Source organism: Petaurus breviceps, unplaced genomic scaffold (assembly GCF_028583685.1).
Source record: "Petaurus breviceps papuanus isolate PSGF00001 unplaced genomic scaffold, PetGlider_PUasm1.0 227, whole genome shotgun sequence".
NCBI classification, from domain to species: domain Eukaryota; kingdom Metazoa; phylum Chordata; class Mammalia; order Diprotodontia; family Petauridae; genus Petaurus; species Petaurus breviceps.
In genome coordinates this window covers 16,944,288-16,971,372 of record NW_027185896.1, presented here as the reverse complement: position 1 = coordinate 16,971,372, position 27,085 = coordinate 16,944,288, and the positions used below count along the sequence as shown (strand labels likewise).

Here is a 27,085-nt window from a genome sequence, read left to right as displayed (position 1 = left end):
TGCCTATGTTGGGTTTGCCAGTACAGTGCAAGGATAAGCTAGACCTATTTATTATTTGTGTAGATGCCAATTGTGGAATTTTTTTTTTAGGTCCATGCAAAATGGATTTTAGACACCGATATTTTCAATGAATGGATGAATGAAGAAGATTATGAGGTGGATGAGAACAAGAAACCAGTTAGTTTTCGTCAGCGCATCTCAACAAAGAATGAAGAGGTACCTTCCAAAGATTCCTTGCTTTCTTTTATTGTTGATATTTAGGATAAGTTGGCCTTATCTTTGATAAATCTATTTGTTGAAGTTTGAATTTTTAAGTTAAATGTATTGGTGCATTTGGTATAATGTAATTCAATGTTCTGCCCCTCAGAAAATCTTTGTGTGAAAGATTTGGCATACTAATAGTATAGTGTAGGTAAGAATAAACCAGTTCTAGCAGTCTTAAGTTTGGTCTTAGTGTTGTAAAATCTTCACTGATAAATTTCTGCATTAATAATAGCTGTCCTGCAATTAACAGGCATTCTGTTCATGAATCTTAATATTCTGTTTTTGATAAAGTCACGTAAGCAACTAATAATATATCTATTTTTTCTTAAACTGATGACTGAAAAATGTGAGATTGTGGGAAAACAGGATTGAATTAATGACATAAATTTATGCTAAAAAACTGTTTCATGTGTCCATGAATGAATGCTCTTTTATGTATTTTTGAAAATCCTTTGGACATTTCTAATCAAGAAGCATGCTGTTATCTTTTTTTGTTGTTGTTTTTGCTTTTTGGAGGGCAGTTGGGGTTAAGTGACTTGCCCAAGGTCACACGGCTAGTTTTTGTGTTAAGTGTCTGAGGCTGGATTTGAACTCAGGTCCTCCTGACTCCAGGGCTGGTGCTCTATTCAGTGCACCACCTAGCCGCCCCCAAGCATGCTATTGTCTTAAAAGTGGTGAATACTTTGCATTATTTTCATCACATTTCTGGCTCTTCCATGAAAAGTTTTCTACACTCTACTTTTTAAAAGACTCAAGTTGTGTTTAATATTTCTTTGTTTTCCATTAAGAGCTGTTTATTCATGGGGCGGCTAGGCGGTGCAGTGAGTAGCGTGCCGGCCTAGGAGTCAGAAGTACCTGAGTTCGGATCCAGCCTCAGATGCTTCACACACACACACACACACACACACACACACACACACACAAACACACACACTAGATATATGACCTTGGATAAGTTACTTAACCCCAATTGCCCTCCAAAAAGAAAGAAAAAGAAGAGCTCTTTTTTCAGTGTTTGTCTCAATTCCTTCCCACATTCTCTAATTCCTTACCCTATAGAGTAATCCTATAACTTTGTAGGTCTTTTTTTCCTTTCAGGTTTGTTGTATTTCACAAAACATCTTCATTATAATCAGTCATATCTTCAATTGTTTTCCTAGGATATATGCAGGGCCATTTAAAGTAGCAGAAATTCAGATGTGAATAGTCTTTCTCTCCCTAGAATTCATTACCCCTTCCCCCACATTTTACTAATATTGATTGAAATGTTTTCTTTTTATTCCTTTTAGCCAGTCCGTAGTCCTGAGAGAAGAGATAGGAAAGCAGCAGCAAGTACAAGAAAGAGAAAACATTCACCTTCTCCTCCACCTCCTACTCCTGCTGAATCAAGAAAAAAGACTGGAAAGAAAGGGTAAGAATTGGTAGACAGGTAAAATTACATTACAAGAAACTTGAAAGGATTGTCAAATGTCTTTAGCTTTTTTAGAATTTTTGTTAGAGTATCTAATTTAGTTGGTATTTTGAGCTTGGAAATCTTTTGGTGTGTATATTTAAACAGTTTGGAAAAACTATAAATAGCCATACCTTTGTAACTGAGTTTATACATATAGAATGTGACTACTTGTGATTCACTACAGTAGATTCTATCATTTGAAGAAAGCCTGTGATCGCAAACTGTGTCCTTTTTACTGTTATTTAAAAGTGTTAATGTAGAATGTTTATCACATGCTCTATCTTTCCAATTTTTTTTTATCTTCAACAAGAACAGAATACATGACAAATTGGGTTCCTTTTGAAAAAGGCTAATGATAACAAAGTGATAAAGACCTTATTTTCACCTTTATGTTTGGTCATTCACATGTCCAGGCTTTCCTCTGTAACTAAACTGTCCTGTTAATGTCCCCAGAACAGCCCCAGAGGACTTTGCCTTCAACACACTTCTTAAATAGAATTCATAATTTTACATCTGAAAAAGATTCCTTAAAGATGATGTAGTCTTAATTCCTCATTTGACAGCTCAAGGAGACAGAACTCCTGAGATAAATGAATTGTCCAGGGTCACCTAGCTAGTTTGTGGCAGAGAGAAATCCAGAATCCAGGTCTGCTGATGTATATTCTAGTACTCTTGCTAACCCACCACCCTGTTTCTCATAGGCACTGGTCAAATCCTGCCTTCTTCATGAGGCCTTCCTTGACCGCCACAGCCCAAGGTGATCTTCCTGTTCCTTGACCTTCATATCATGTATTTTCTGTCCCACTCATTTGGCATTTATCATTTTGATGTGATTGAAGGACTTTAAATTAGAAATATCTGAACAACTACTATGTGAAATACTAGGTGCTTTATACCTAAGAATATTTATTGAGCAATTAGAATTGGCATCTGCTATCCGAGTATAATACTAAATGTTCTACTATGCAGTTTTTATTGCTTGTAATATGTATAAGTAGTAAAATGTAGTAAACCAATTTTTATTTTATTCGTTTTTAAAAAATGAATATTTTTTTCCCACATCACATTCATTTCCAAGTATATCTCCCTTTGCCCTGCCTAGCAAGCCATCTCTTCCAACAACATTTTTAAAAAGAAAAAGAACTCTTTATCAAAACGTTCCAGTGTTCAAACTGTGCTGACAGTGTATACAACATTCCACATCCATAGAGCTTCAGCGTTTCAGTGAAGGGGGAGAAAGATCAACATATCTTTAGGAACAGTCTTATTGCATACATATTTGTGTGTCAATGTGGATTCCGGTCAGAGAAGATGCAGTGTTCATTTTATACTGTTATAGGCCTTTTTTAGGTACAATATCTGGAAATCCAGACACTTGCACCAGTAATATCTTGGATGTTCTTCTCTAGGTTTGCTGCTTCATGGACTGATCATTAAGAGATATTTTTATATGAATTATTGATATTTCTTAATTGTTAAATATAGCACTAAAAGCCATTTAGTATAACAAGAAACGTATTAATTGTGTTTACATCTAATCTGTTTTAGACAAGCTAGTCTTTATGGCAAGAGACGAGGTCAGAAAGAAGAGGATGAACAGGAAGATCTTACTAAGGATATGGAAGACCCAACACCTGTACCTAACATAGAAGAAGTGGTACTTCCTAAAAATGGTATTTATTCTTTTAACTTAAATTTACGTGTTATTTATACTATATATGTTGAAAGTAGAAGGATAACAAAGAATTTATTATGCTTATTTTCCAGTAAATTGAAGCAATAAGTAAGCATAATCAGAGATACCAAGAAAAATAGACAGTTATTCACTAAGTTCCTGTTTGCCTTCTACAGTGCCAGGCACAGTATGGGGGGCTGGGGATACAAAGATAAAAAATAAACGAAACAGTCATTGTCCCTGAGAAGTGTAAGAGAGCCTTTGAATATTTGAGTAATGGTAATTTGTTATTGTAATGTTTGCTTTTGTCTTACAGTGAACCCAAAGAAAGATAGTGAAAATACACCAGTTAAAGGAGGAACAGTAGCAGATCTAGGTAAATACACACAGGGGAAAACAGCTTACACACTTGTTTACATTATGTTCTCTTGTAGTCTCTCTGGAATGTATTTTAATATGCCCTTTTGTTACATAGGCATCTAAGTGGTACAGGGGATAGAATGCTGGGGCTGGAGTCAGCAAGACCTGATATAAAATCCTGCCTCACATGGCTTATAAGCTGTGTGACCCTTGGCAAATCACTTAACTTTGTCCCAGCCTCTGTTTTTTCCATTATTAAATAGGAATAGCAGTAGCTTCTACCCCACAGGGTTGTTATGAGGATCAGAGAGAATGTCTGAAAAGTGCTTTTGTACATTTTAAAGCATTGTGTAAATGCTAGCTCTTGTTCATATATTTCTTTGGCTTCAAAGTCAACTAAAGTGCTGTTCCTCAGATAATTGACTTTGAATTGTTTAATGGCTTTTGATAAATATAATAATTAAAACTCAGTGTTAGCAATCAATTTTGAAAAGTATAAGATGTAATTTTAGAGTTTTTTGAAATAGCAGATTCACCTTTTCAGTGAATTATAGGCTGAATGTTATTTCAGTCCTGAGTGATTGTCGCTCAAGGAGGGTAAAGCTTAGTGGAAACCTGTGAATTGCACTTATTTGTGAAATGGTGCTACTCTTTTGTTGAAACCTTGATCCTCACAATGACATTGATAAGGAAGTTTCTGTTTTGGTTCCATTCTTCAGTTGTAGTTTGGCCATCTTTTGCACCCCTCACCAAGTTAATTCCTTCTAACACATGATAGCCTTTCCCATTTTTATAGATAGCTAGTATGTCTTTTACTCTCAGATTTTTCTCATTCGCAGTAGTTTCCATTACAGTGGGGTTCTCCATTAAGATCTAAATGAAATATTTATGGATAGTGTGATGAGCTTTGTTCCTTTGGTTTACTTATCATAGCTTAAGAAAATTTTAGTGAAAAGTAATAAGCCACATATAAAAGATGCCTTCTTTACCAGATACCTTGGAGATATTTCCTGATTGAATGAATTAGAAAAAGATAGGTGTTAATAACAAAGGTATGCATTCATGACAGTTAATTTTTTCCATCTTTTCTTTCCCTCCTCCTTTCCTGTCTTCCTCCTTCCCTCCCTTTCTCTCTCCTTCCGCTGCCCTTCCCTGCTTTATTCCCCTCTTTCCCCTTTCCTCCCCCATCTTGAATTTGTTTCTTCCTATTAAAAGAAAACTTAAAATTATAAAAAAAAAATTGATGGTCCATATTTCATTAACATCTCAGGAAGATACAACACAAAAATTCCACTAATTATAACCGTAAAATTCATGAAATGCTGTTAATTTTTATTGGTTTATTTTGTAGCCTATAACATTCTTCTTTTTTCAGTGAAAAGTTTATATATTTTATTTTTTCTAATTCTATGTAAAAACATTTTGTAACATGTATTTTTTTGAATTTTGAGTTCCAATTTCTCTCCCTCTCCTCTCCTTGAGAGGAGAAGCAATTTGATATAGATTATATATGTGAAGTCATGCAAAACATATTTCTAGATTATCCATATTGTGGCTTACTCCCTTCCACACCCCCCACCCCCCTGGAAAAAACAACAACAACAAAAGAAGTTTAAAAAAGGTGAAAAAGTGCTTGGATTCAGTTCTTTATCAGGAGGTGGATAGCATCTTTCATAATCCTATAGAATTGTCTTGCATTGTACTGCTAAAAATAACTAAATCATTCACAGATCATCATACAATATTGCTATTACTGTGTACAGTATTCTTCTGATTCTGCTCAATTTTCTTTTTCTGAGGTCATGCAAATTTTCCCAGGGTTTTTTGAAGGCATCCTGTTTTATTATTATCACACAGAAGTATCCCAGCACAATAATATACCGCAGCTTATTCAACCGTTCACCAATTGATGGGCATCCCCTCAGTTTCCAATTCTTTGCCCCCACAAAAGAGCTGATGTAAATATATTTGTGTACATATAAATATATTTGTGTGAATATAGGTCTTTTTCCTTTTTTTAAACCTCTTTGGGATAATAGTAGTAGTATTGTTTCGTCAGAGGGTGTGCCTAGACCTATAACATTACTGAAACTATTAATTTTCTATTATTTTGCTGAAACCCTAGGACTTTCTAAGTAAACTATCATATCAGCAGATATGAATATTTTTGTGTTACTTGCCAGTTCTATTCCTATCATTTCTTTTGTTTTATTGCTAGAAAAATGATAACATTACAGTTCGCTATTGTGTTTCTGTAACTATATCAAATAATAGTGGGTAAGAGAATGTTAGAAATACAATTGATACTGAAATTTGGGTATCAAAAGAAATTTATTGAGAAGTTCAGAGGAATTGAATGGCTCTGGCCAGAAGTGGACTACTGCCCTTCTTTGGGAAGAGGGAGTACTGAGTACAAAAGGGAGAAAAGCTTTATACTGTTAGTTAGAAGTGGATACTTCACATCAGAGTACACATTGGTCTATTCTCTTCTGGGTTACAATCTTCCTTCTATACCCATTACATATTTCTCCTAGATATGTACAAGCCTGACTCCCTCCCTTCATCATACATTATCATGCGTTCCATGTTTTATTAATGACGCTCTAATTCTATGTGGGGTGTGTCACGTTATATGCATGAGGTTTATTAAGCATGCACAACAGTAATTTTAGGCCACCTGGTCACTGGCTCCTACTAGTTTAAGCCTTTCATCCCTACTTGTTTAAGCTGGAGCAGTCCTTGTCCTAGTCTGAAGGTCTTTCAAGGTCGTTGTCTACCTTCTGATTGGTCAGGCCCATCTGCCATCTGCTAACTTCCCTCATCAGTCTTCAGTGATTTCTAGCAGTTCTGTGGAAATTTAACTCTTTACTGTCTCTCACAATAAGCAGATACCCTTGCTTTATTCCTGTTTATTTTCCTAATTGGGAAGGTTTCTAGTGTATTTCCATTGTTTTTCATTTTAGGTAGATATTTCTTTTTTTTTTTTATGTTTTATTAACTTCTGATTTACATCATTTGTTTCTGCCAGATTTTGAGTTACAAATTTTCTCCCTGTTTTTCCCCTACCCACTGCCCCAAAATAGCAGTCCCACAGGATCCCTTCCTCCAATCTTCTGTCTCCCATATTTTCTCCCATACCCCTTTCGACTTTTCCAGTGGATCTCTATGCCTCAGTGCCTGTATATCTTATTTCCCAATTACATGTAAGATGGTATTAATAATAGTATACATATATACATATATATACACACACATATATATATATATATATATACATATATATTTGAATATTTGATTTTAAAACTTTCATTTCCAGATTCCTTCCCTTTCTTCCTTGTCACCCACCCTTACTGGGAAGATAAGCAGTTCAGTATAGGTTTGTACATGTGTGGCTAATGCAAAACAATAACATAGTAGATATATTGTAAAAATCTGACTATATTTCTCTCCCTCCTATCCCGCCACCCACTTGTTCTATTCTCTACTTTGATCCCCGTCCCTTTTCAGAAATGGGTGCTTCCAACTTCCCTCCCCCCCAGCCTGCCCTCCCTTCCATCATCCCCCCTCTCATCCCCTTCCCCCCCTACTCTCCTAGAGGGTGAGATAACCCTATTTAGTGTGTATTTCATTCCCTCCTCAAGCCAAATTCAGTGGGAATAAGGTTGACCCATTCCCTTTTGCCTTCTTATTCTTCCCCTCCTTTGTAACTCTTATCCCTTGCCTCTTCTATATGAGATAGTTTACCCCAATCTGTCTCTCCCCATCTCCTCTCATTATATTCCTCTCACCTCTTAATTTCATAGGTAGATATTTCTAATGTTATTTTAATATCCTATTATGCCCAGTATTGTATAGAAACTTCTTTAGAATTTTAATTTATTTTTATGTTAAATAAGTTTGCTCTCACTGTTCTTGTTTTATTATGACAAAGTTTTTGTTGCTTTCTTGCAGAAACATTTGTATATTTTCCTTAAATTATTTAATGCTTTGAAAAACCCATATTTTGGATCTTGTTTACCCCATCCATAAAAGCCTTATTAGCTCTCTTAGAGAGACTTTGTTCACGATGTTTGATATGGAGTCTTTCATCTCTTTTCCCATTTCAAGAAGGATCGAAAATTTCATTGAGCTTCACCAAACCTAGGAGACAGCAATATTGAACAAGTCTCTTCTTGTATTACTATTAGGAGTCTTTAGCTAAGGGGCACCATTTGAACCAGTAATTGAGTATAAATTACCTTTTGTTCAACTATTTTAATTATCTCTGCCTTTGTTTTTGTTTCTTCTGCTGCCATTTCTTCTGGCAAGTTTGATTAAATGGGTTAATATGGATATTAAAATTATTTTTTTCTTCATCACATATTAAATAAAAAAGCATTTATTGTTAAAATCATATCCATTTAAATGTACTCATAAATTAAAACTTAGAGAGTCAGACTGCATTCATAATACTTAATTGACTACTTGTTTGGTTTTGCAGATGAACAGGATGAAGAGACAGTGACAACAGGAGGAAAGGTAACATTAACTTTTTTTTTTTTTGCAAAAAATAGAAATAAAAAATATTCTTCCAGTGCATTAAGAAGGCCTTTCAAAGTGTATTTTATCCCTGTTCTTTTCTTGAAGAGGACTTCTGTTCTTGGTGAGATTATGAAATTCTCTATTTCAGCATGAAAAAGGTCCCAATATAAAGTTTTTAGATTGTTTCACTATTTCAAAAAAGTGTTAAAAATTAAACATGTTACAGTAGAAATTTAACAGATATATACTGAATGTCATTTTGCTTTGAAATTTTTTTTTTTAAAGCATTTGGGGTTAAGTAACTTGCTCGAGGTTACACAGCCAGTTATTATTATTTTTGTGTGGGTGCCGAGTATCGGAGGACGGAACTGATCTCAGGTCTCCCGACACTGGGGCCGGCGCTCTTACTCGCTGCGCCACCTGGCCGCCCTTATTTTGCTTTGAATTTTAATGAACTCTAAATGTCCTTTGCTCAGAATATTGGTATGTCATTTCTTAGTAGTAATTTCTTTGAAAATTTCTTTTTCTCCAATATGCTTTCCACTAGGGTTTTTAACCTTTTTTGTTTCATAGACACTTTGGCAGTCTGGTGAAACCTTTGAAACCCTTCTTAGGGTAATACTTCTTGTTTACATTCATAAGTAATTGAAATTAAATTTCAGTTGGAAGTTAGTAAAAATAAAGGTATAACTTCCATTCCTTCTACATTCATTGGCTCTCTGAAATCTATGCATTCATAGAGACCATTGTGGTTTTGTGGGTGCCAGGTTACAAAACTCTGCTTTAAACATACATTTTCCAAAGAGAATAAAATTTCTTATTTTTATTTTCAACCATACAAGTTCTGTTTAAGTGTTAATTTCATGAACAAAATAGAAAATACTACTTTTCTTTCATCTTTTATAAAAAAGTTTCAATACTTATTTCTTTTTTAAAGAAAAGGCTACATTGTTAATTTGAACTTTTGTTTTTTTTTTCCTTTTTGCATTTGATTGTCTTCCTTCTTTCACTGTCAGTTTGCAGATTAATTTCCTTATGCTGTACATGACAAAGAAAATACAGTGACTGTTAAAGAGTCTATGATTCCAGAGTTCACTGGAATTTTCAACTTAATTTCCAATTTGTTTATTTGCCTCATTTAAGAGTTGGTCCCCTCTATGTTGTTTGTCATTCATTAGTCTAACAGGAACTATTCAGGAATTGTACTTAAAAATCAGAATAAATACTGATTACTTATATGTTGTTGTGGAGAGAGCCAGGCCTAGAGTCAGCAAGACTTGAGTTCAAATTGACAAAAAGACTTGAGTTCAAAAAAGTTATGGTATCCATAACTTACTAGCTATATCAAGGTGGGCGAGTCAATGCCTGTTATCTCAGGTTCATTATTTCTAAAATGGGGATAATAGCACATACCTCCCCAGGTTTTTGTGAAGATCAAATGAGATAATTGTAAAGGGTTTATTGTAGTTTCTGCTACATAGTAAGCATATGTAAGTTTTAGTTGTTATGTTATTATTAATTAAACTTTCCCTTTAGTTATTGATTTTAGAAAATAGAAATTTTGTTGTTGGTGTAACTTCTAAGATAATTCATTCACAGTAAGACAAATGAACTGACTGACCATAAAGCAGTTTTAAGAATTAAGGAAAATTTCCAGCTCTTAATCGTAATTAATAAACCTAGTTTATGAATCATATTACTTTTTGAAGTGTACCATAAGTATTTCTCTTATGTCTTTTCAAGTTAAACACTTATTATTCATGTGATTGGCTGTTTCTGCATTAATCTTGGTTATCACTTTTCTCTTCTTAGTCATTGATATTTGAGAGTAAAAGCTAACTTTCAGCCTCTCACCTTCACCCATATATCAGCATCCTTTGAGACATCTTTTTAAATGTAAATTTTAATTTTATTGATATCTTTTTAGTTTTATAACACAGTAATTTCTGTATCTATCTTCCTGCAGGTGTGACCTCTCCTTTCCCCCACACCCTCAAACCCTGAAAACTTTTTTTTGTAACAGAAAATACTAACCAGGGGCGGCTAGGTGGCGCAGTGAGTAAAGCGCCCACCCCAGTGTCAGGAGGACCTGACTGATGCTGTCTTAAAATTGCTAGCAAAGAGATTACAGCAATATATCTCAAAATTATTTACTATGGCCAAGTTATTTGTATGCTAGAGTTAAAAGTATCTTTCAATTTCAGGAAAATAGCATAATTACTCTTTTTTTTTTTTAATGCTTCATGATAGTAGTAGTAGCAGAAATAAGCCTTTGACCTTTATAATTTATGCTAGAATCCTAATAAGCTTTTTGCAAACTTTTTGCCCTCGCATTCAGATCTAAAATTTATTGTTTACTTGGTGTAAATTTTGGTGTCTCCTCATAAATAAAGGATAGCAAAGTTGGCTCCTTTTCCCACTGTTACTTGACATAGTTCCAGAATAGCCAGCTACTGTAAGAGCAAAGAGAAAAAAATAAGCAAAAGAGAGATCAAATTATTTTCTCAATAACATTTCCAGTAAGTCAGCATAATAGAGGTGATTAATGACTTTAGAGAATAATACAGAATAAACCTGTGAATCTTAACAGTATTTCTTTGTAGCACTAGAAATCCAAGAGTATGTGATAGAGAAATCCCCTTAAAATTGACTATAAAATATCTGGAAGTCAAGCTAACAAAACACACATAAGATTTATTAAATATAGTTATGTAACATGACAAAAACAAAGGAAAGGGCAATATTTATTGCACATGGTTGGATCATGCCACTATAAATAATGAAACTGATAAAGCTCCCTAAATTTACCGATTTATTGCCATTCCAATAAAACCAATAAGGATTTACTTTACAGAACCAGAAAAAATAATGACAATTTATTTGGAGAAGAAAATTGTGGAAGCTCAAGGGAGATAACAATATATGGTTTTGAACCTAAACCCATATGTGCTTTTCAGTATAGTGATAATGTAACAGTTGTCAAATATCTTTAGGAACATAGTGCATGATTTACTTTGTTAATATTATGTTTACATTCTTTTAATGGCAACATAGTTTTCTTGAAATGCTCATTTAGTTTTTATCCTTATCCCTGAATTGGTCATTTAAATTAACAGTCCATTTACTTTATTAGTATATCATTTTCAGAAACATTTCTTTTGAGATGATTACTTAAAGTAGCAAGTGTTGCTAAGCAGATTTGCAAGTACAAATCTTGCTCTAATAGAAGAATGAATTTTTTCGTTCATTTTGATAAAGACTTCTGATTTTATCTAACCTGGTGACCTAAGACTAATTAAACTCAGATCTAAAATTTTCCCTTATTTGTCAACGCTAAAGTATGGAGGGGATTCCATCGTCAGATTTATTTTTTTGCTATACATTGAAAGCTTTTTATATTTCTGCGTATACACTATATCTTTGAATCCTGACTTTTCCTTTCAAATAGGAAGATGAAGATCCCAGCAAAGGAGATCAGAGTCGATCAATTGATCCTGGTGAAGATAATGTAACAGAGCAAACAAATCATATTATTATCCCTAGCTATGCTTCATGGTTTGATTATAATTGGTAAGTATACAGCTCCATTCTGTGATGTGAGTACATTTTTTGTAGGAATTTAATGGCATACATGCTAGTTATTTGATTTTTATCACATTTTGTACTATAACCCTATATGAGCATTAGCTGGCAGACTGAATTGTGAGAATATGGTGATTTAAAAATGATGCTTACCTTTGAAAATCGTTGTATTGCTCATTCCTTTTAAAAGTAGATTTTCATACTTCACTTTGTCTTTATAAAATCATTTCAATGCTTTTCTACTCTTCAGATTGATTCCTCTCTTGTGACAAAGTAAAATAAAGGTGAAACCTCTAGTAGTGACCTCATTTGACAGTGTATGTCACCTTCTACATTTTGTAGTTACTGACCTTTTTTATTGAAAGCAGGTAGATGTAGTATGCTTTGTCATCTCTTCTCCCATTATGTTGTTGATTTTTATTTCACTTATGCTTCCATTTCCTGTTTTATTTACATTATGTAGATGTGTATTCTTTTGTTTCTGTTGACTTTACTCTATATTTGTACATAAAAGTTTTTAAATTTCTGATTTATAATTTCTCATAGGAAATAACTTTGCCTTGCATTCATATACCATGATTTGTTGAATCATTTCCTATTAATGAGTAATTTTTTTCCCAATTTTTTGCTGTTAATCACATTGGTTTTGTGAATATTTTACTGTAAACTGATCTTTTACATCTCTTTGACTTCCTTATATAAATGCTCTATTTTATAAAAAAATTTTTTAAAAATTATTTTTAGTTTTCAACATTCATTTCCACAAAATTTTGAGTGTTTTTTTCCCCCATCTTTCCCCTACCCCCCACCACAAAATAGCAAGCCTGCTGAATACCCCTTCCCCCAATCTATGCTCTCTTATATCCTCCCACATCAACTCACCCCCCCCCCAACTTTCTAGTAGGGCAAGATGGATTTCTGTACCCTAGTACCTGTATATCTTATTTTCCAGTTACATGTAAAAAACAGTTTTAAAAAACTTTGTTTTTAAAACTTTGAGTTCGAGATTATTTCATTTCTTCCCTCCTCACCCACCCCCACTGGGAAGATAAGCAATTCAGTATAGGTTGTACATGTGTAACTACCCAAATTATTTTCATAGTTGTTACATTGTGAAAGACTAACTATATTTCCCTCCATTCTGCCCCGTCCCCCACTTGCTGTTTTCTCCTTTGACCCTATACCTTTTCAAAAATGTTTACTTCCAGCTACCCTCTCCTCCAATCTGCCCTCCCTTCTATCCTCCCCCCTCTTATCCCCTACTCCCCTATTTTCCTGTAGGGTAACATACCTAATAGAGTGTATATGTTATTCCCTCCTTAAGCCAAATTCAGTGGGAGTAAGGTTGTCCCATTCCCTTTCACCTTCCTGCCCTTTCCCTCCATTGTAACAGTTTTCTCTTGCCTCTTTTATATGAGATAATTTACCCTAATCTATCTCTCCCTTTCTCCTTCTCCCAATAAATTCCTCTCTCACCTCTTAATTTTATTCTTTAGACATCATCCCTTCATATGCAACTTGTCCTGTGCCCTTTCTATGTATACATGAACATACAAATGCCCACACTCATATATATTTATATGCACATATACATGCATATATATGTGTGTATACATATATATTCCCTTCAACTATCCTCATACTTAAAAAGGTCTTATGAGTCACAATTACTGTTTTTTGATGTAGACATGTAAATAGTTCAACTTTAATAAGTTCCTTATGATTTCTTTTTCCTGTTTACCTTCTCATGCTTCTCTTGCTTCTTGTATTTGCAAGTCAGATTTTTTCTCAGCTCTGGTTTTTTCGTCAAGAATTCTTGAAAATCCTTTATTTCATTGAATGACCATATTTTCCCCTGAAGCATTATACTCAGTTTTGCTGGGTAGGTGATTCTTGATTTTAGTCCTAGCTCCTTTGACCTCTGGAATATCATTCCAAGCCCTTCGATCCCGTAGTGTAGAAGCTGCTAGATCTTGTGTTATCTTGATTGTTTCCCCAATACTCAAATTGTTTCTTCCTGACTGTTTGTAGTATTTTCTCCTTGACCTGGGAACTTTGGAATTTGGCTACAATATTCTTAGGAGTTTTCTTTTTGGGATCTTTTTCAAGAGGGGATGTGTGAATTCTTTCAATTTCTATTTTGCCCTCTGGTTCTAGAATATCAGGGAAATTTTGCTTGATAATTCCTTGAAAGGCTCTTTTTTTGATCATGGCTTTCAGGTAGTGTGATAATTTTTAAGTTATCTCTCCTGGATCTATTTTCCAGGTCAGTTGTTTTTCCAATGACATTTTTTCATTTGTTTGGATCTGTTTTATAGTATCTTGACTTCTCATAAAGTCATTAGCTTCCATTTGCTCCAGTCTAATTTTGAAGGAGTTATTCTCTTCAGTGAATTTTTGAAATTACTTTTCCATCTGTCCAATTCAGCGTTTTAAGGCATTCTTCTCCTCATTGGCTTTTTGGGCCTCTTTTGCCATTTGAGTTAGTCTGTTTTTTAAGGTGTTATTTTCTTCAGTTTATTTTTGGGTCTCCTTTAGCAGACTGTTGACTCGCTTTTCATGATTTTCCTGCATCATTCTCATTTATCTTTCCAATTTTTCCTCCACTTCTCTTACTTGATTTTCAAAATCCTTCTTGAGTTCCTCCATGGCCCGTAACTAGTTCATATTTTTCTTGGGAGCTTTTGATGCAGGAGTTCTGATTTCGCTGTTTTCCTCTCACTCCATGCCTTGATCCTTTTTATACCCAAAAAAGGATTCTGTGGTCTGTTTGTTGTTCTTGTGCTTGCTCATCTTGCCAGTCAGTTACTTGGCTTTTGAGCTCTTTGCCACAGTAGTACTCTGCTTCCAGAATGGAGAGAGTTTTGTCCCAAATCGCTGGGGTTTTCGTAACTGCTAGAGCTATTAGGAAGGCGCCATCTCTACAGCCCCATAAACTCTGGCTCATTGGTCACACACTCCAGGACCACCACCCTAGACAGTGATCCAGATCCAAGCAGATTGAAGCAAGAGAGATTACGCTCTGAATAGTCACTTGGTCCCCCTACAATCTGTAGGCCAAGAGCTCCTGAGACAGCCACGTGGTGCATCGGCTGTGCCTTCGCTGCCTCTAGCTCTGGAGGGCAGCAGTTGGATCAAGATCTTAGGTCCTCCCCATTCCAGCAAAGTTCCACACTGACCGTTTACCTTGTCTTTGGCATTTATGGGTTGAGAAGTCTGGAAACTGCCACAGCTGCTGGTTATTCACTCTCCTGAAGTCTGCTCTGGCCGCTGCTGGTTGGGGCCTCCCTGGGACTGGAACTGCGCAGCTCCTGCGGGACTGTGCTCAGCTCCCATCATGGTGCAATGGACCTTTCTCGTTGGCCTGCTGGCTGTCTTTCCTGGGAGATTTGTTTCTCTCAGTCATTTTGTGGGTTCTGTAGCTTTAAAATTTGTTTAGAGTCATTTTTTTTTACAGGTATTGGAATTGTTTGGAGCTAGAGGCAAGCTCAAGTTTGTACTTCTACTAGATGCCCAATTTTAAAACATTAGGTCACAGTATTTGGACTGTTTAATGAATTTTCTTGGTATAATTCCAGGTTATTATACACAGTAGTTGAACATTTCATAGTTCTACCAAAAGTATATTAGTGTACCTGACTTCCCATAACCATCCAGTCTTGGTTGTTCACGTATTTTGTCATTGTTGCTACTTAACATGTAGATAAAGCTTCAAATAAATTTACTTCAAATAAAATTACTTAACATGAGATAAAGCTTCAAAGTTGTTTGAATTTTTTTAATATTATTTACCATTCATGAGTTTTTTGAAAATGTTTCATATTTGAGTACTATATGTCATGTTTTTTGTCAATTCAGTATATTTTAGACATCATACATTTAGTGATGAAACTTTCTGTAAATATTTTTTCCTGTTCTACTGATTAATTTATAGTTCTTCACTGGTTTTATTTCTATGAAAGCTATTGACTTTTATGCAGCCATCATTGACTATTTTCTTCAATGATTTGTGTGATTAAGAATTTACCCCAGTTATAATGGGAAAGTCATTTGATTACATTTAAAAAATTTTTACCAAGTACATAAAATATTTGAGATTTAGTTTATCATGACATACTACAAGATTTATGTAAATATAAAATATACTTAAGAAACAAAGGAACTATTCCTTAAACATTGAGAGATTTTCTGCTCATTGTTGGCCTGTGATAATAACGATAATACTGCCTGAATTAGTTTATCCTTCTTTAGTATTCTGATTACTACAGGCATGCATTGTAAAACTAGGCGAAATTCACTGGGGAGAACAAAAGGTCTAGAATCAAAAATTACAATAAAGGCTTTAGCATTAATAGTTCTCCAACTATTAGAAAATTATTGTCATCAAACTATTTGCTACTGAATAAAATCCCAATAAACTAGATCAGTCAGACAGATTGGATAGGCAAGAAACAGTAGGGATTTCAATTAGTAGCAATTTTTTTTTTTATAAACCCAAGAATTTATTGTGGGAAGGAACCCTCTTTTTGATAAGAAGTGCTCAAAAAGAGGACAAGGTTAGAAGAAACTGGTTTTAGACCAAAACTAATACTTTTGTTATTCTATATAGAATGATAAACACTAAATGGATATATATACCTTGAATGTAAAAGGTCACATCAAATATAATTTTAAATAGAATTGGCATGGGTAGCATTGTCTTAGAATATGAAGCTCCAGCAGGTTCCTCACCCCTGCTGTAGGAGTTTGGGTGGTTTCAAATTATTTTCAATTGAAACTTTATCTACTAGGATGATGCTTTTGTTAAATTTGTTATGATTCATACATGAAGGAAATAAGTTATTTATTTACTTTTAGTTTACAACATTCATTTCCACAATTCTTTGAGTTTCAAATTTCTCCTCCTACCTCACCTCCCCCTACCCCCCATGGTGGCATGCAGTTAAATATAGGATGTATAAATACCTTCACATTAAACATTAGTCAAGTTGTAAAGAAGGATTATAACCAATGGAGTAAACAATGAAAAAGAAGAAACAAAACAAAAAAAGATAGAGCAAGTAGTTTGCTTCAGTCTGCATTCAGACTCTGGTAGTTCTTTCTCTGAATGTGTGAATTTCCATCATGAGTCTTTTGAAGTTATCTTATAATCTTGCATTGCTGAGAGGAGCCCGGTCTATCAAAGTTAGTTGTTACACATATAATGTGTCTAATTGTGTGCAAAGTTCTCCTAGTTCTGCTGTCCTCACTCAGCATCAGTTTATATAAGTCTCTCCAGATTATTATGAAGTCCATCTGCTCCTCATTTCTTACAGCACAGTAGTATTCCATTACATTCATATACCACAATTTGTTTAGCCATTCCCCAATTGATGGGCATCCCCTTGTTTTCCAATTCTTTACCACCACAAAAAGAGCTGCTACAAATATTTTTGTACATATGGATCCTTTTCCCACTTCTATGATCTTTTTGGTATACAGCTCTAGAAGTGGTATTTTGGGGTCAAAGGGTATGTACTTTTTTATAACCCTTTGGGTATAGTTCCAGATTGCTCTCCAGAATGGTTGCATCAATTCACAATTCCCCCAACAATGCTTTAGTTCCAATTTTTCTATATCCTGTCCAGCATTTATTATTTTCCTGTTTTGTCATCTTAGACAACTTGGCCAGTGACATATGGTACCTCAGAGTTGTTTTGTTTTGCATTTCTTTATTAGAAATTAAAATGATTGTTTTTCCCCTGTAGGGTTGTAATAGTAGTTACTGTATTTCTTATACTACAATCTGTTGCACATCTGGAGCAATGTTGGAAATTCGGGAGAACTTTTAAAAAGTAGAAATTTTCAAGGTCAGTTAGTACAGATGTTCTTTGTCACTTATATAAAGTTGCTTCTATCCCATGTTTTAGGAATTACCATTGTTTGAGGAAGTGAATTAAAAAAAAAAGATAGGGTTGAGTCTCGTTTACCTCATGGTTGACCTTGAAAATAAAATTTTCATCAAATGAAGATGTAGGCCTCTTCTTATTAACTTCAGTTGCTGTATCTGAGTTATTGCCTATCCATATAGTCCTGCTGCTGAGGGTAGCAAATAATAAGAAAGAAAAGAGTGATGATGCATTTCTTAACTCTCTTACCTCTCCCAAACCAGCCTCAGGCTTTTAGGTATGCTGTGTAGGTAGATGCAGTAAAGAGATTCCTATTCCTTTAGGACTATTGGCTATGGCTTAATGCATTTGTATTAGTTGTCTTTTCATCTGTGAGCTGTATCACATGGCAAGTATAAGGGGACTGGAAAATGCTTTTATTACAGTTTATTAGTTTGTAACTATTAGTTTATAGTGATACAGGACCTGAAAGTGATAACTGAATTTTTAAGCATTTTTTAATACTTTTGTGTTTAATTGAAATAGGACTTCTTTTAAAAATCAAACTATTTTTTTACATCAAATTCTCTTAATTGAATTGGTCTTTCTCATTATTTGAAATTAGAAATGTCAAACTATTCTAGTTTTCTGAATTTATCTTGTAAGATTTTTTTTGCCTTTTATACAAAAAATATCTAAAAAGTTCATTTGGGACCCGAATATAAAACATGAAAGGAGTCAACCATAATCATAATATACGTAGCCAGTAAAAAATTCATTGACAATTTCAATGAATCAAAACTTTGCTATAAAGTATATTCAGGTGACCATAAGTATAAATGTCTCTTGTACTGTTTTAAAATATGTTATAGTAGAAAGATTCAATATAAAACTAGGTCACTAGCATTTTTTTTTCTTTGTAATAGAATGATAAAGTGTCATTTTACCTACCCAAATTGGTATTTTGTTCTTTTCATACTTCTTAATAGTAAATATTTCACCCATTGTGAGGGGTTTACTGAGGAAATTCTGTAGTAATTGAATATCTGTAATTGCACACAATCAGATAAAATACAGTTAAATATCACCCACTATTTAGATACTGTATCTTTATTAGAAATTAAAGTGATCTTTTCTCCCTGTAGCGTTATAAATGATAGTTACTGTATTTTTTATACTATAATCTGTTGCACATCTGGAGCAATTTTGGAAATTCAGGAGAACTTTTAAAAAGTAGAAATTTTCAAGGTCAGTTAGTACAGATGTTCTTTGTTACTTAAATAAATTTTCTGCAATGTAATGTGACTTGCACTTTGTAAACTCTTACATTACTTGTAGCCAACTCACTCCATAGCCCCATAGGAAGAGAAGTGAAGCTGATAAAATTAACTAAAATAGTAAAATTCAGTTATAATGGATTAGACTTTAAGTATTTCAATAGCATATGATTTCTTTGTCAGGTTGTTTTCAACAGTGTAGATCATAACTCTTTGAATTAATTAAAAGGTGCTAGTATAACTGAAAAATTCATTGCCTTGTAGTCAACTAATGATGAGTCTCAATAAATTAGATTATTAACCCGCTCTTGCTCAGATGTTGATTACTAGCTCTGTCTTCTTGTCCATCTTTTTGTTTTTATCATTATATCTCTGGAGCATGACCAGATAGAGGAGGTGGAGGATTCTCTGCTACAGATCACACATAGGGTCAGGATATATTTGTGATGGGAGACAGTCCAAACATCTGTTAAAGATCTCTTTCAGCTAAAAGTAAAACAACAGAAAAATTTTTGACTTCTGACAGTTTTATCTCTCTGAACTACAAGAAGTGCTGCTATTAAAAACCTGTTTCTTACAAAAAAGAGAAACTATTTGTTGAAATGGAAATTGGATGGGGGTGGGGGAACCATAAGAGGTACTGAGTATATCATCCTCAGACCTCCTAGGAACTCTTTCCATTCTATGGAGGGAAATGTTGATCTATAACATAGACTTTCTATCAGGGTAGGTGTTTTTTTTTTTTTTAAAGATTAGAAAAAAAAAGATAGACTTAAGAGAAAGACTTAAGAGGAAAAACAGCTTTTGAAAGATAAAGAGCTTTTCAAGAATAGCATTCTGAGAACACGGGTACAAAGGATCCCAACAAGGAAAAGAGAGACTAAAGAAAATGTCTTAAAATATCAGAATATATAGATAGAGGTAATTCTCTTAATCAGACTTTTAAAAATAATACATATTAAAGATGGGAGGAAGGACATAGAAACAAGAACTAATTTAAGAGAGTAGTCTATATTGCAGAATCCAAGAAGTTAGAACTGTTGGGAGAATATCTTTGCTGGGATAGTGAGGACTTAAGAAACATACTAGTTTTCTTTAAATATTTGAAGGAAACCTATGGAAGGAGGATTTATTATATAGTAGGTGGAAAACAATAACCAGACATTTATTATATAGTACTCCAGAACTGGAGTCGTTGGGTAAAAGTTAAAATGTTGTATACAGGTTTTTGATTGATTTAAGAAAAGAAAAAAAAAAAACTTTATAACAAGGGGAAGTATCCAAAAATAAATCTCAGGAAGAAGCAAGTTAGTTATCTTTGTAAGTACTAAAACAAGACTGATTACCACTTGTGAAGGCTATTGTAGAAGGCATTTATACATTGGAATTGGCAGTTGGAGTAGATAAGCCTGTGATTCTTTTCGCTAACTTACCATTATTGGTCCCTCCTCCATCAGACCTTAGAATTAGTGACCTAAAATTTTGTTATGTTATCCTGGTATTTTTATGAAATTGAGCTGTCAAAAATAAGTTGTTTTGAAAAGTAAATTTAAAATGAGTGAAATTGTAGTATTTTATCATAAAGGAGCCTGTTGTGGTATTGACTATGAACAGTGTGGATAGGCTTTAAAACGCCATGAGCAATTTTATGCATATCAAGACATAGCAACATTTTGCAAAGCTTATTGGCACACATAGGTTATTAAGAAGCTTACCTGGAATTTTTTTTTTTAAATAGTGTTAGTCAAGGTGGGGCCTGCGTGTAATCTCTGATACTGGAGAGGCTGTCTAATGTTGTTTTGAGTTGTGTAGGTCTGAGTGTCAGTGGAGGTAAAGCTATTGAAATGTCCACACTAAGTTCAGCACCAATAGGATGAGTCCCATAGAGTAGAGGGCCACCTTTCTGCCTAAAGAAGAGGTGCATTAACATAGGTCAGAAGAAAAGTTAGAATATTTTGCCCATGAATGACAATTGTAATAATGTCCTGAGTGAAATTGGTAGGTGCAGTATCCAGAAACAAAAAGCCAAGTGTGCCATTCTCCCTTTTCAGCCTTCCCATTCCCAAATAGTAAGGAATTATGTGTAACTAGAATAATGAAATGAAACTTAAGAACTTTTTAGAACCTTCCTAGTGGAAGCTCTTAGCTTTCTGTGGCTAATTTTGAGTTGAAAGAATTTAAAGTCATTTGATAAAGAACTAGAAAGTAAACTGTTGGTAAAATCTAGGGAAGAAGAGCTCAGATAATTTCTTCATCCAACATTAATAGTTATTTGCAATTTAGGTACGCTAATGAATCTTATGTAGAATACTTGGAGTTCTGATAAATATTATTTAAACTATTACCTGATTTAGTCAAACTTAGAAAAGACTAAATGAAGATCAGTGAAATCTGTCAAGTGACATTTGTACGTCTGTTTTCATTGAATATGTTTTGTTTTCTTTCAGTATTCATGTGATAGAACGTCGTGCTCTTCCTGAGTTTTTCAATGGGAAAAACAAGTCTAAAACTCCAGAAATGTGAGTGAAACTTTAGACTCTAAATAGGTCATTTTGGAGACATTTCAGTGGAACCAAAAACTTATTATTTTATGTAAAAATTAATATATTTCTTTTTTTTCTAAAGAGCTCATCTGGGTAATTGGTTTTTGTGTTCCTAGCCTAGAAGTTTTATCTTTTATCCAAAGCTTAGTCAAAACATTTTTTATATTGTTTTCAGTAGGTATGAAAAGCAAAGAAGTGCTCTGGAAGTTCTCTGTAAATTCTTCTCCTGAGACTTTCACAAAGGCCTAGGGGGACTGTTTTTTTCTCTTCACCATTTTTTACCTCTTGACCATACAGGTTAAACACAAGATGTGTTTTATTATTCTCTCTGCTTAGCTTAAATTACTTGATCTGAATTAAAGTGCCCCTGGATGTTTTACAGACTGGATGTAAATCTGACTTAAGGATGGATTGTTGATAATACAATATATATGCTCTCCATATGAATATACCTCATTAAACATACAAATTGATTGTTTCTTCCACTTGTATAGCAGTACTTTTCTTGAATTTTTAATTCTGTTGCTATTCTCCGTATTGTTGTCTATTAACATCTGATTTTAGTAGTATGTCTATCTCATTTATATAGCTTACAAGACAGGAACATGAAGTTCTCTTTGTTTGGTATGACACATAGCATAATTAGTGCCATCATAAATATTGCTTATTAGGAAAATTTTTCATGATAAAATGTTTTAAATGTCAGTATAAATTTTTCGCCTCATCATGACAAAGGAGTGAGAAAGTACTCTTCACACCAAAAACAAAGACTTGGTAGCATCATTTATATTTTTTTTCTCCTGCATTCAAATGCTTGTCACCTTTTCCATATTATTACGAATTATAATTACTAATTATACAGATTACAAATTCTCAAATTCCATATGAGTGGGAAAAGAAGAGCATATTAGTATTCTTTAGCACTATTTTGGCTGTACGTTGCTGTGCTTGTTTTTCTGTAGCTACACATTAGAGAAACAAATTTGAGTGCCTTATAGTAATACAAATCAAAATATTTGTAATTGCTGGGTTTGGTAGGCTCTGACTTTACTCTTAAACAGCCATTTTGTGGTTAACTTGTGGGTATTCCATTTTGATGCTATTGGCTTCTCAGCTACACAGTTTAAACTTTGCTTACAGCTGTTAGGATGACACAAATTGTATAAGAAAACTTTAATCACCTCTAAGTTAAATGTGTTCTCTATAGGCAACCAGGAACAAAATACATTTTACTCTTGATTTTTTTTTGTGTTGAGCCAATTCTTCACATCCAGAAAATTTACTTTGGGTTCAAAACATTTCTTTTGTTCACCTTCCTTGGTATTTCATAGTAATTTATCTCCTAGTAACTCTGCTAACAAAGGTTCTTTTTTATCTGTTAATTGTTATTAAGTGATTGGTATTTTAGCAACAATAAAAGTGGCTGTTACTAAGCTGGAGAAATTTTAACAACAAATATTAAGCAGTTACTCTGACAGATAAGCTTGTGAAAAAAATCTCTCTACATTGCTTGGAGATCTTTGAGTCTTTTTTTTTTTTACCCTTCCACAAGAATTCATGAATATGAATTTTGCTACATCTCTCTTTAGATACTTGGCATACCGTAATTTCATGATTGACACATACCGCTTAAACCCTCAAGAGTATTTGACCAGCACTGCTTGCAGGCGGAATTTGACAGGAGATGTCTGTGCTGTTATGAGGTATTACATCTGTCTCTGACCTAAGTATACTTAAGCTGTATAGTGTCTCATCCTAGATACATTCTTTTTATTAAATTGGGTTTTCTTTATTCCTTAATGTCTATTACTTGGTACATGGCTTAGATTTTCTTTGTGGTTTTGCCCATCTTTTTTTACTGGGGCAAAGCCATAAAAAGACCACTTTGGTATCATTTAAGTAGAGAGAGAAAAAATAAAACAGTGGCTAAAATACCCTTTCTTGGCCGTAATATCAATGGATCTTTTTCTCCACAGACCTAGGAATATATATGTTTTTCTCTTTTGGGTGAAATAATTTTCTGTTACTTTTAATTGAAGCAAAAAAGTTTAGAGTGGCATTTTTATTTTTGAGATATAATGACATCTCTGTAAAATTTAAACTATTAAGATTTGTAATTCTCATTGTTATTTTTTAGGGTTCATGCTTTTTTAGAACAGTGGGGGCTCGTTAATTACCAAGTTGATCCAGAAAGTCGACCAATGGCAATGGGACCTCCTCCAACTCCTCACTTCAATGTCCTTGCTGATACCCCTTCTGGGCTAGTGCCTCTTCATCTCAGAACACCTCAGGTATGGACTCTTCAGAGACTTATGGTGCAAGCTTAAGAACTGTTTTCTCCAGCTAGGATTGTTCATCACGTGTGTAATAGAAGAGCTTTCAGTGTCTTAGTTAATGGCCTGCTCTTTTGTGTACTATATAGATATTGGATGGAAAAAATACCCCTTCCTCCCAGTTTCCACTCCTACTTTTTTAGCATATGTTAATATTTTATTCACTGTTAATACCATTAAAAATCATTGAAAGGTAGCGAAAAGTATTTTATAAGACACTAAACTTCTTATTGATGTCTTTCCTACTCTTTATACAAAATTATAGATTCATAGCTGTTGTGAAAGATAGTCTTCAAACTTTACAACTTAATAGAGTAGTTGGAATCTTAGGATAGAACATTAGTATTTTCCTTAAAATGCCATGCACTCAGTTTTGGGGTAGATTAAACTTTGTATATCTGTTCTTACACATTTGCCTTAAGGCATAAGAATGTTTTGTTGTTAGGAATTTGGGGAAAAAACATTTCGACTTTTGAAATAGTTTAATTATTTAAATTAGGTGATACATTTATCATGTTTATACTTTGACTGTGGGATATTTGATGGGATAACTTTGCATTTGTTTTGTTTTTTAGGTCCCTGCTGCTCAGCAGATGCTAAATTTTCCTGAGAAAAATAAGGAGAAGCCTACTGACTTACAGAACTTTGGTCTCCGCACAGACATTTACTCCAAGAAAACCTTAGCAAAAGTAAGAGTTTAATATTAAATACCAGCTTCTCAATATGTAGTTTGTTACAATTTTTTTTTATTTTGTCCTCCTTTGTTCCAGTTACCTTTTATTGTCATAAAGTATGCCATTTCTTTTTCTCATAGTGTGTTATATAGTTAGAAATATATAGGTTTAGGGGCGGCCAGGTGGCTCAGCGAGTAAGAGCACCGGCTCCAGTGTCGGGATGACCTGGGGATCAAATCTGGGTTCAGATACTCAGCACCACACCCAGAAATAACTGGCTGTGTAACCTTGAGCAAGTTACTTAACCCCAATTGCTTTAAAGAAAAAAAAAAGGGAATATATAGGTTTTAGTTAAAAATTAAGAAGCAGATTATTTTTTAGTTTTTGAAGTGCTTCACATATCCATATATGTGTACAGTGTTTACTACTGTGAGAAATTAACAATTTAACATCCCATTTAATTTGATTGGACTACTAGTGTAATTTGGAACATTTACTTGGAACCTTCAGGCAGTAACTTGTATGTACCAGTTCTCAATTGTACTTTAAACTTGTTTAGAATTCACATACTTTCTGTATCTAACTGTACATTATTAAAAATTTTTTTAAACTTCTTTGTGTAACTGGCAGTCAACTCTGGCATTGATGTATATGTGGAATAAATGTAATGATTTCTAGAATCGTAAGGACTTTAAAGATAAAATATGAGGATAATAGATTTAATTTGTCCTGAGTCACAAACCAAACCTTCAGGATTCTAATCTTTCAGAGTTTGTACTACACTTAAAATTGTTAGTGTTTTTCTATGCATTTAAAAAAAAAACGACTTGCATTATATTAGGACTATGAAATTGAGAGAGAGAGTTTGTCTTTGTCCATTTAGCATCTTAGAAAAGGTGTAGCCACATGTAGCATAATCTGCCAAAAGCCATTCTCCAGGAAGCCACTTCTTTTGGTCAGCGAGGGAGTCATATGCTCAGATTAATATTAGGAAAATTATATCGGTTGCAGTGTGGAGAATGGATTGCAGAGAGAACAGTTGACCGTTATGATGTGGTTAAGAGGAAGTGAGGGTCTGTACTGATGTGGTAACTTGTGAGAATGGAGAGGAAAGGTTGGTTAAAGACATGTTATGAAGGGGGAAACACTGAGATTTGATAGCTGATTAGGTATGATACATGGCATGAGGGAGAGGGAAGAGGCTAGAGAGAATTCCACGATTATGAACTTGGGAGACTGGGAAGATAGTGATAGGTTCATGAAGAGTCAGGCTTGACTGAACTGATTGAACAATAACAAGAATTGGTAATGCACTTGAAACAACATTCAGGAAGAGCGATAACAATCAGATTCCAGATCTCAACTATCTGTGAGCAAAAGTGCCATTCGTGATGTAACAAACTAGGGAGCTTAACACAAGAAGGCAAGTCAGTCTCTTGAGTATTATTTATATTTGGTGGAATGTGATTCATGGTTGCTTATGAGGTATAATTCATTTAAAAGGAATAGTCTGTATTCAAGGAATAGGGGAGTTGTTTTGTGGTATTGTATGCTATCAAGATACATGCATTTGAGGAAATTCATGAACTATAGTAGGGGAAAGAACTTGGTTGAGATGATTTATTTGGATGAGGATCAGTAGAGTAGGAATGTGTAAACATATGAAGGAGCTATGATTTTTCTCAAATCCTAGAAGGTGAATGTCCTTCGCCAGCAAAGATCAAAACCTGTATGACTTAATAGTATTAATTGTAGGGGGTTTCCTGAGTTAGCTGTTTTTCAGTCTAGCGTTATGTAGTTGGTAAGGGTCAGAGGCACCATTTGATCTTAGGTCTTCCTGCCTCACAGAGGAAAAAACAGAAGAGATGATTGTGATAAGAACATACTACATATCACTATGTGGTTAAGAGGGAAAAATATTTGATATATTTGACAAACATCGTTTTTTTGGTATTGAATCATGAGAGAGTAATAATAGACTTTCATTACTTAAAAATCTTTCGGTGTTCTATTTCTGGCATATATAAAGCAGATGTAAATTTTGACTTAAGTTGCTGACATTTTCACATTTCAAACCGGAAGCTATAAGAACTGTTATTCTGGATCTAATTCTGACAAAAAGAATGTCATGGTTGGTCTCAAGGAACAAATGATTTTTTTCTGAGAGTCCACATAACTTTTTAGAGAGTATTAAAAGAGAGGAATATTAGGTAGTTTCTATGCCATTTTCATAAGAAATGATTTTAATTGAAAAGAAAAGGCTACACTTGTTTTTGGACACTTGGGAGTATATAATGTGAGCAGTAGACTTAATTACAATAAGGGACCTTGGGAACATGTATAAAAGATATAAATAGGGACACATAATTTCCTTCAAAGACCAAAAATTTTACAGAAATCCTGTAAGAGTAGTGTTGGGAAGGATAAATCCTACCCAAACTGTAGGCTTAATACAGTAAGGAAGAAAGAAGTATAATAAATGGAGGTTTAAAAAAACGATGAAGACAGCAAAACAGGCTTCTTTATGTAAGTATTT

At 34.0% G+C, this 27,085-nt stretch overlaps 1 protein-coding gene across 2 annotated transcripts in view; it reads left to right on the top strand.

Annotated features, from left to right (window-relative positions):
- SMARCC1 (SWI/SNF related BAF chromatin remodeling complex subunit C1) overlaps positions 1 to 27,085 on the top strand; it is a 190,385-nt gene that overhangs the window by 72,223 nt on the left and 91,077 nt on the right. For both annotated transcript variants that reach the window (XM_069095932.1, XM_069095931.1), the window contains exons 9-18: positions 91 to 216; positions 1,554 to 1,675; positions 3,266 to 3,390; positions 3,709 to 3,768; positions 8,233 to 8,270; positions 11,722 to 11,843; positions 21,447 to 21,518; positions 23,132 to 23,245; positions 23,680 to 23,833; positions 24,451 to 24,564. In XM_069095932.1, coding sequence (XP_068952033.1) covers positions 91 to 216; positions 1,554 to 1,675; positions 3,266 to 3,390; positions 3,709 to 3,768; positions 8,233 to 8,270; positions 11,722 to 11,843; positions 21,447 to 21,518; positions 23,132 to 23,245; positions 23,680 to 23,833; positions 24,451 to 24,564 — 1,047 coding nt within the window. The remainder of the gene's footprint in view (positions 1 to 90; positions 217 to 1,553; positions 1,676 to 3,265; positions 3,391 to 3,708; positions 3,769 to 8,232; positions 8,271 to 11,721; positions 11,844 to 21,446; positions 21,519 to 23,131; positions 23,246 to 23,679; positions 23,834 to 24,450; positions 24,565 to 27,085) is intronic.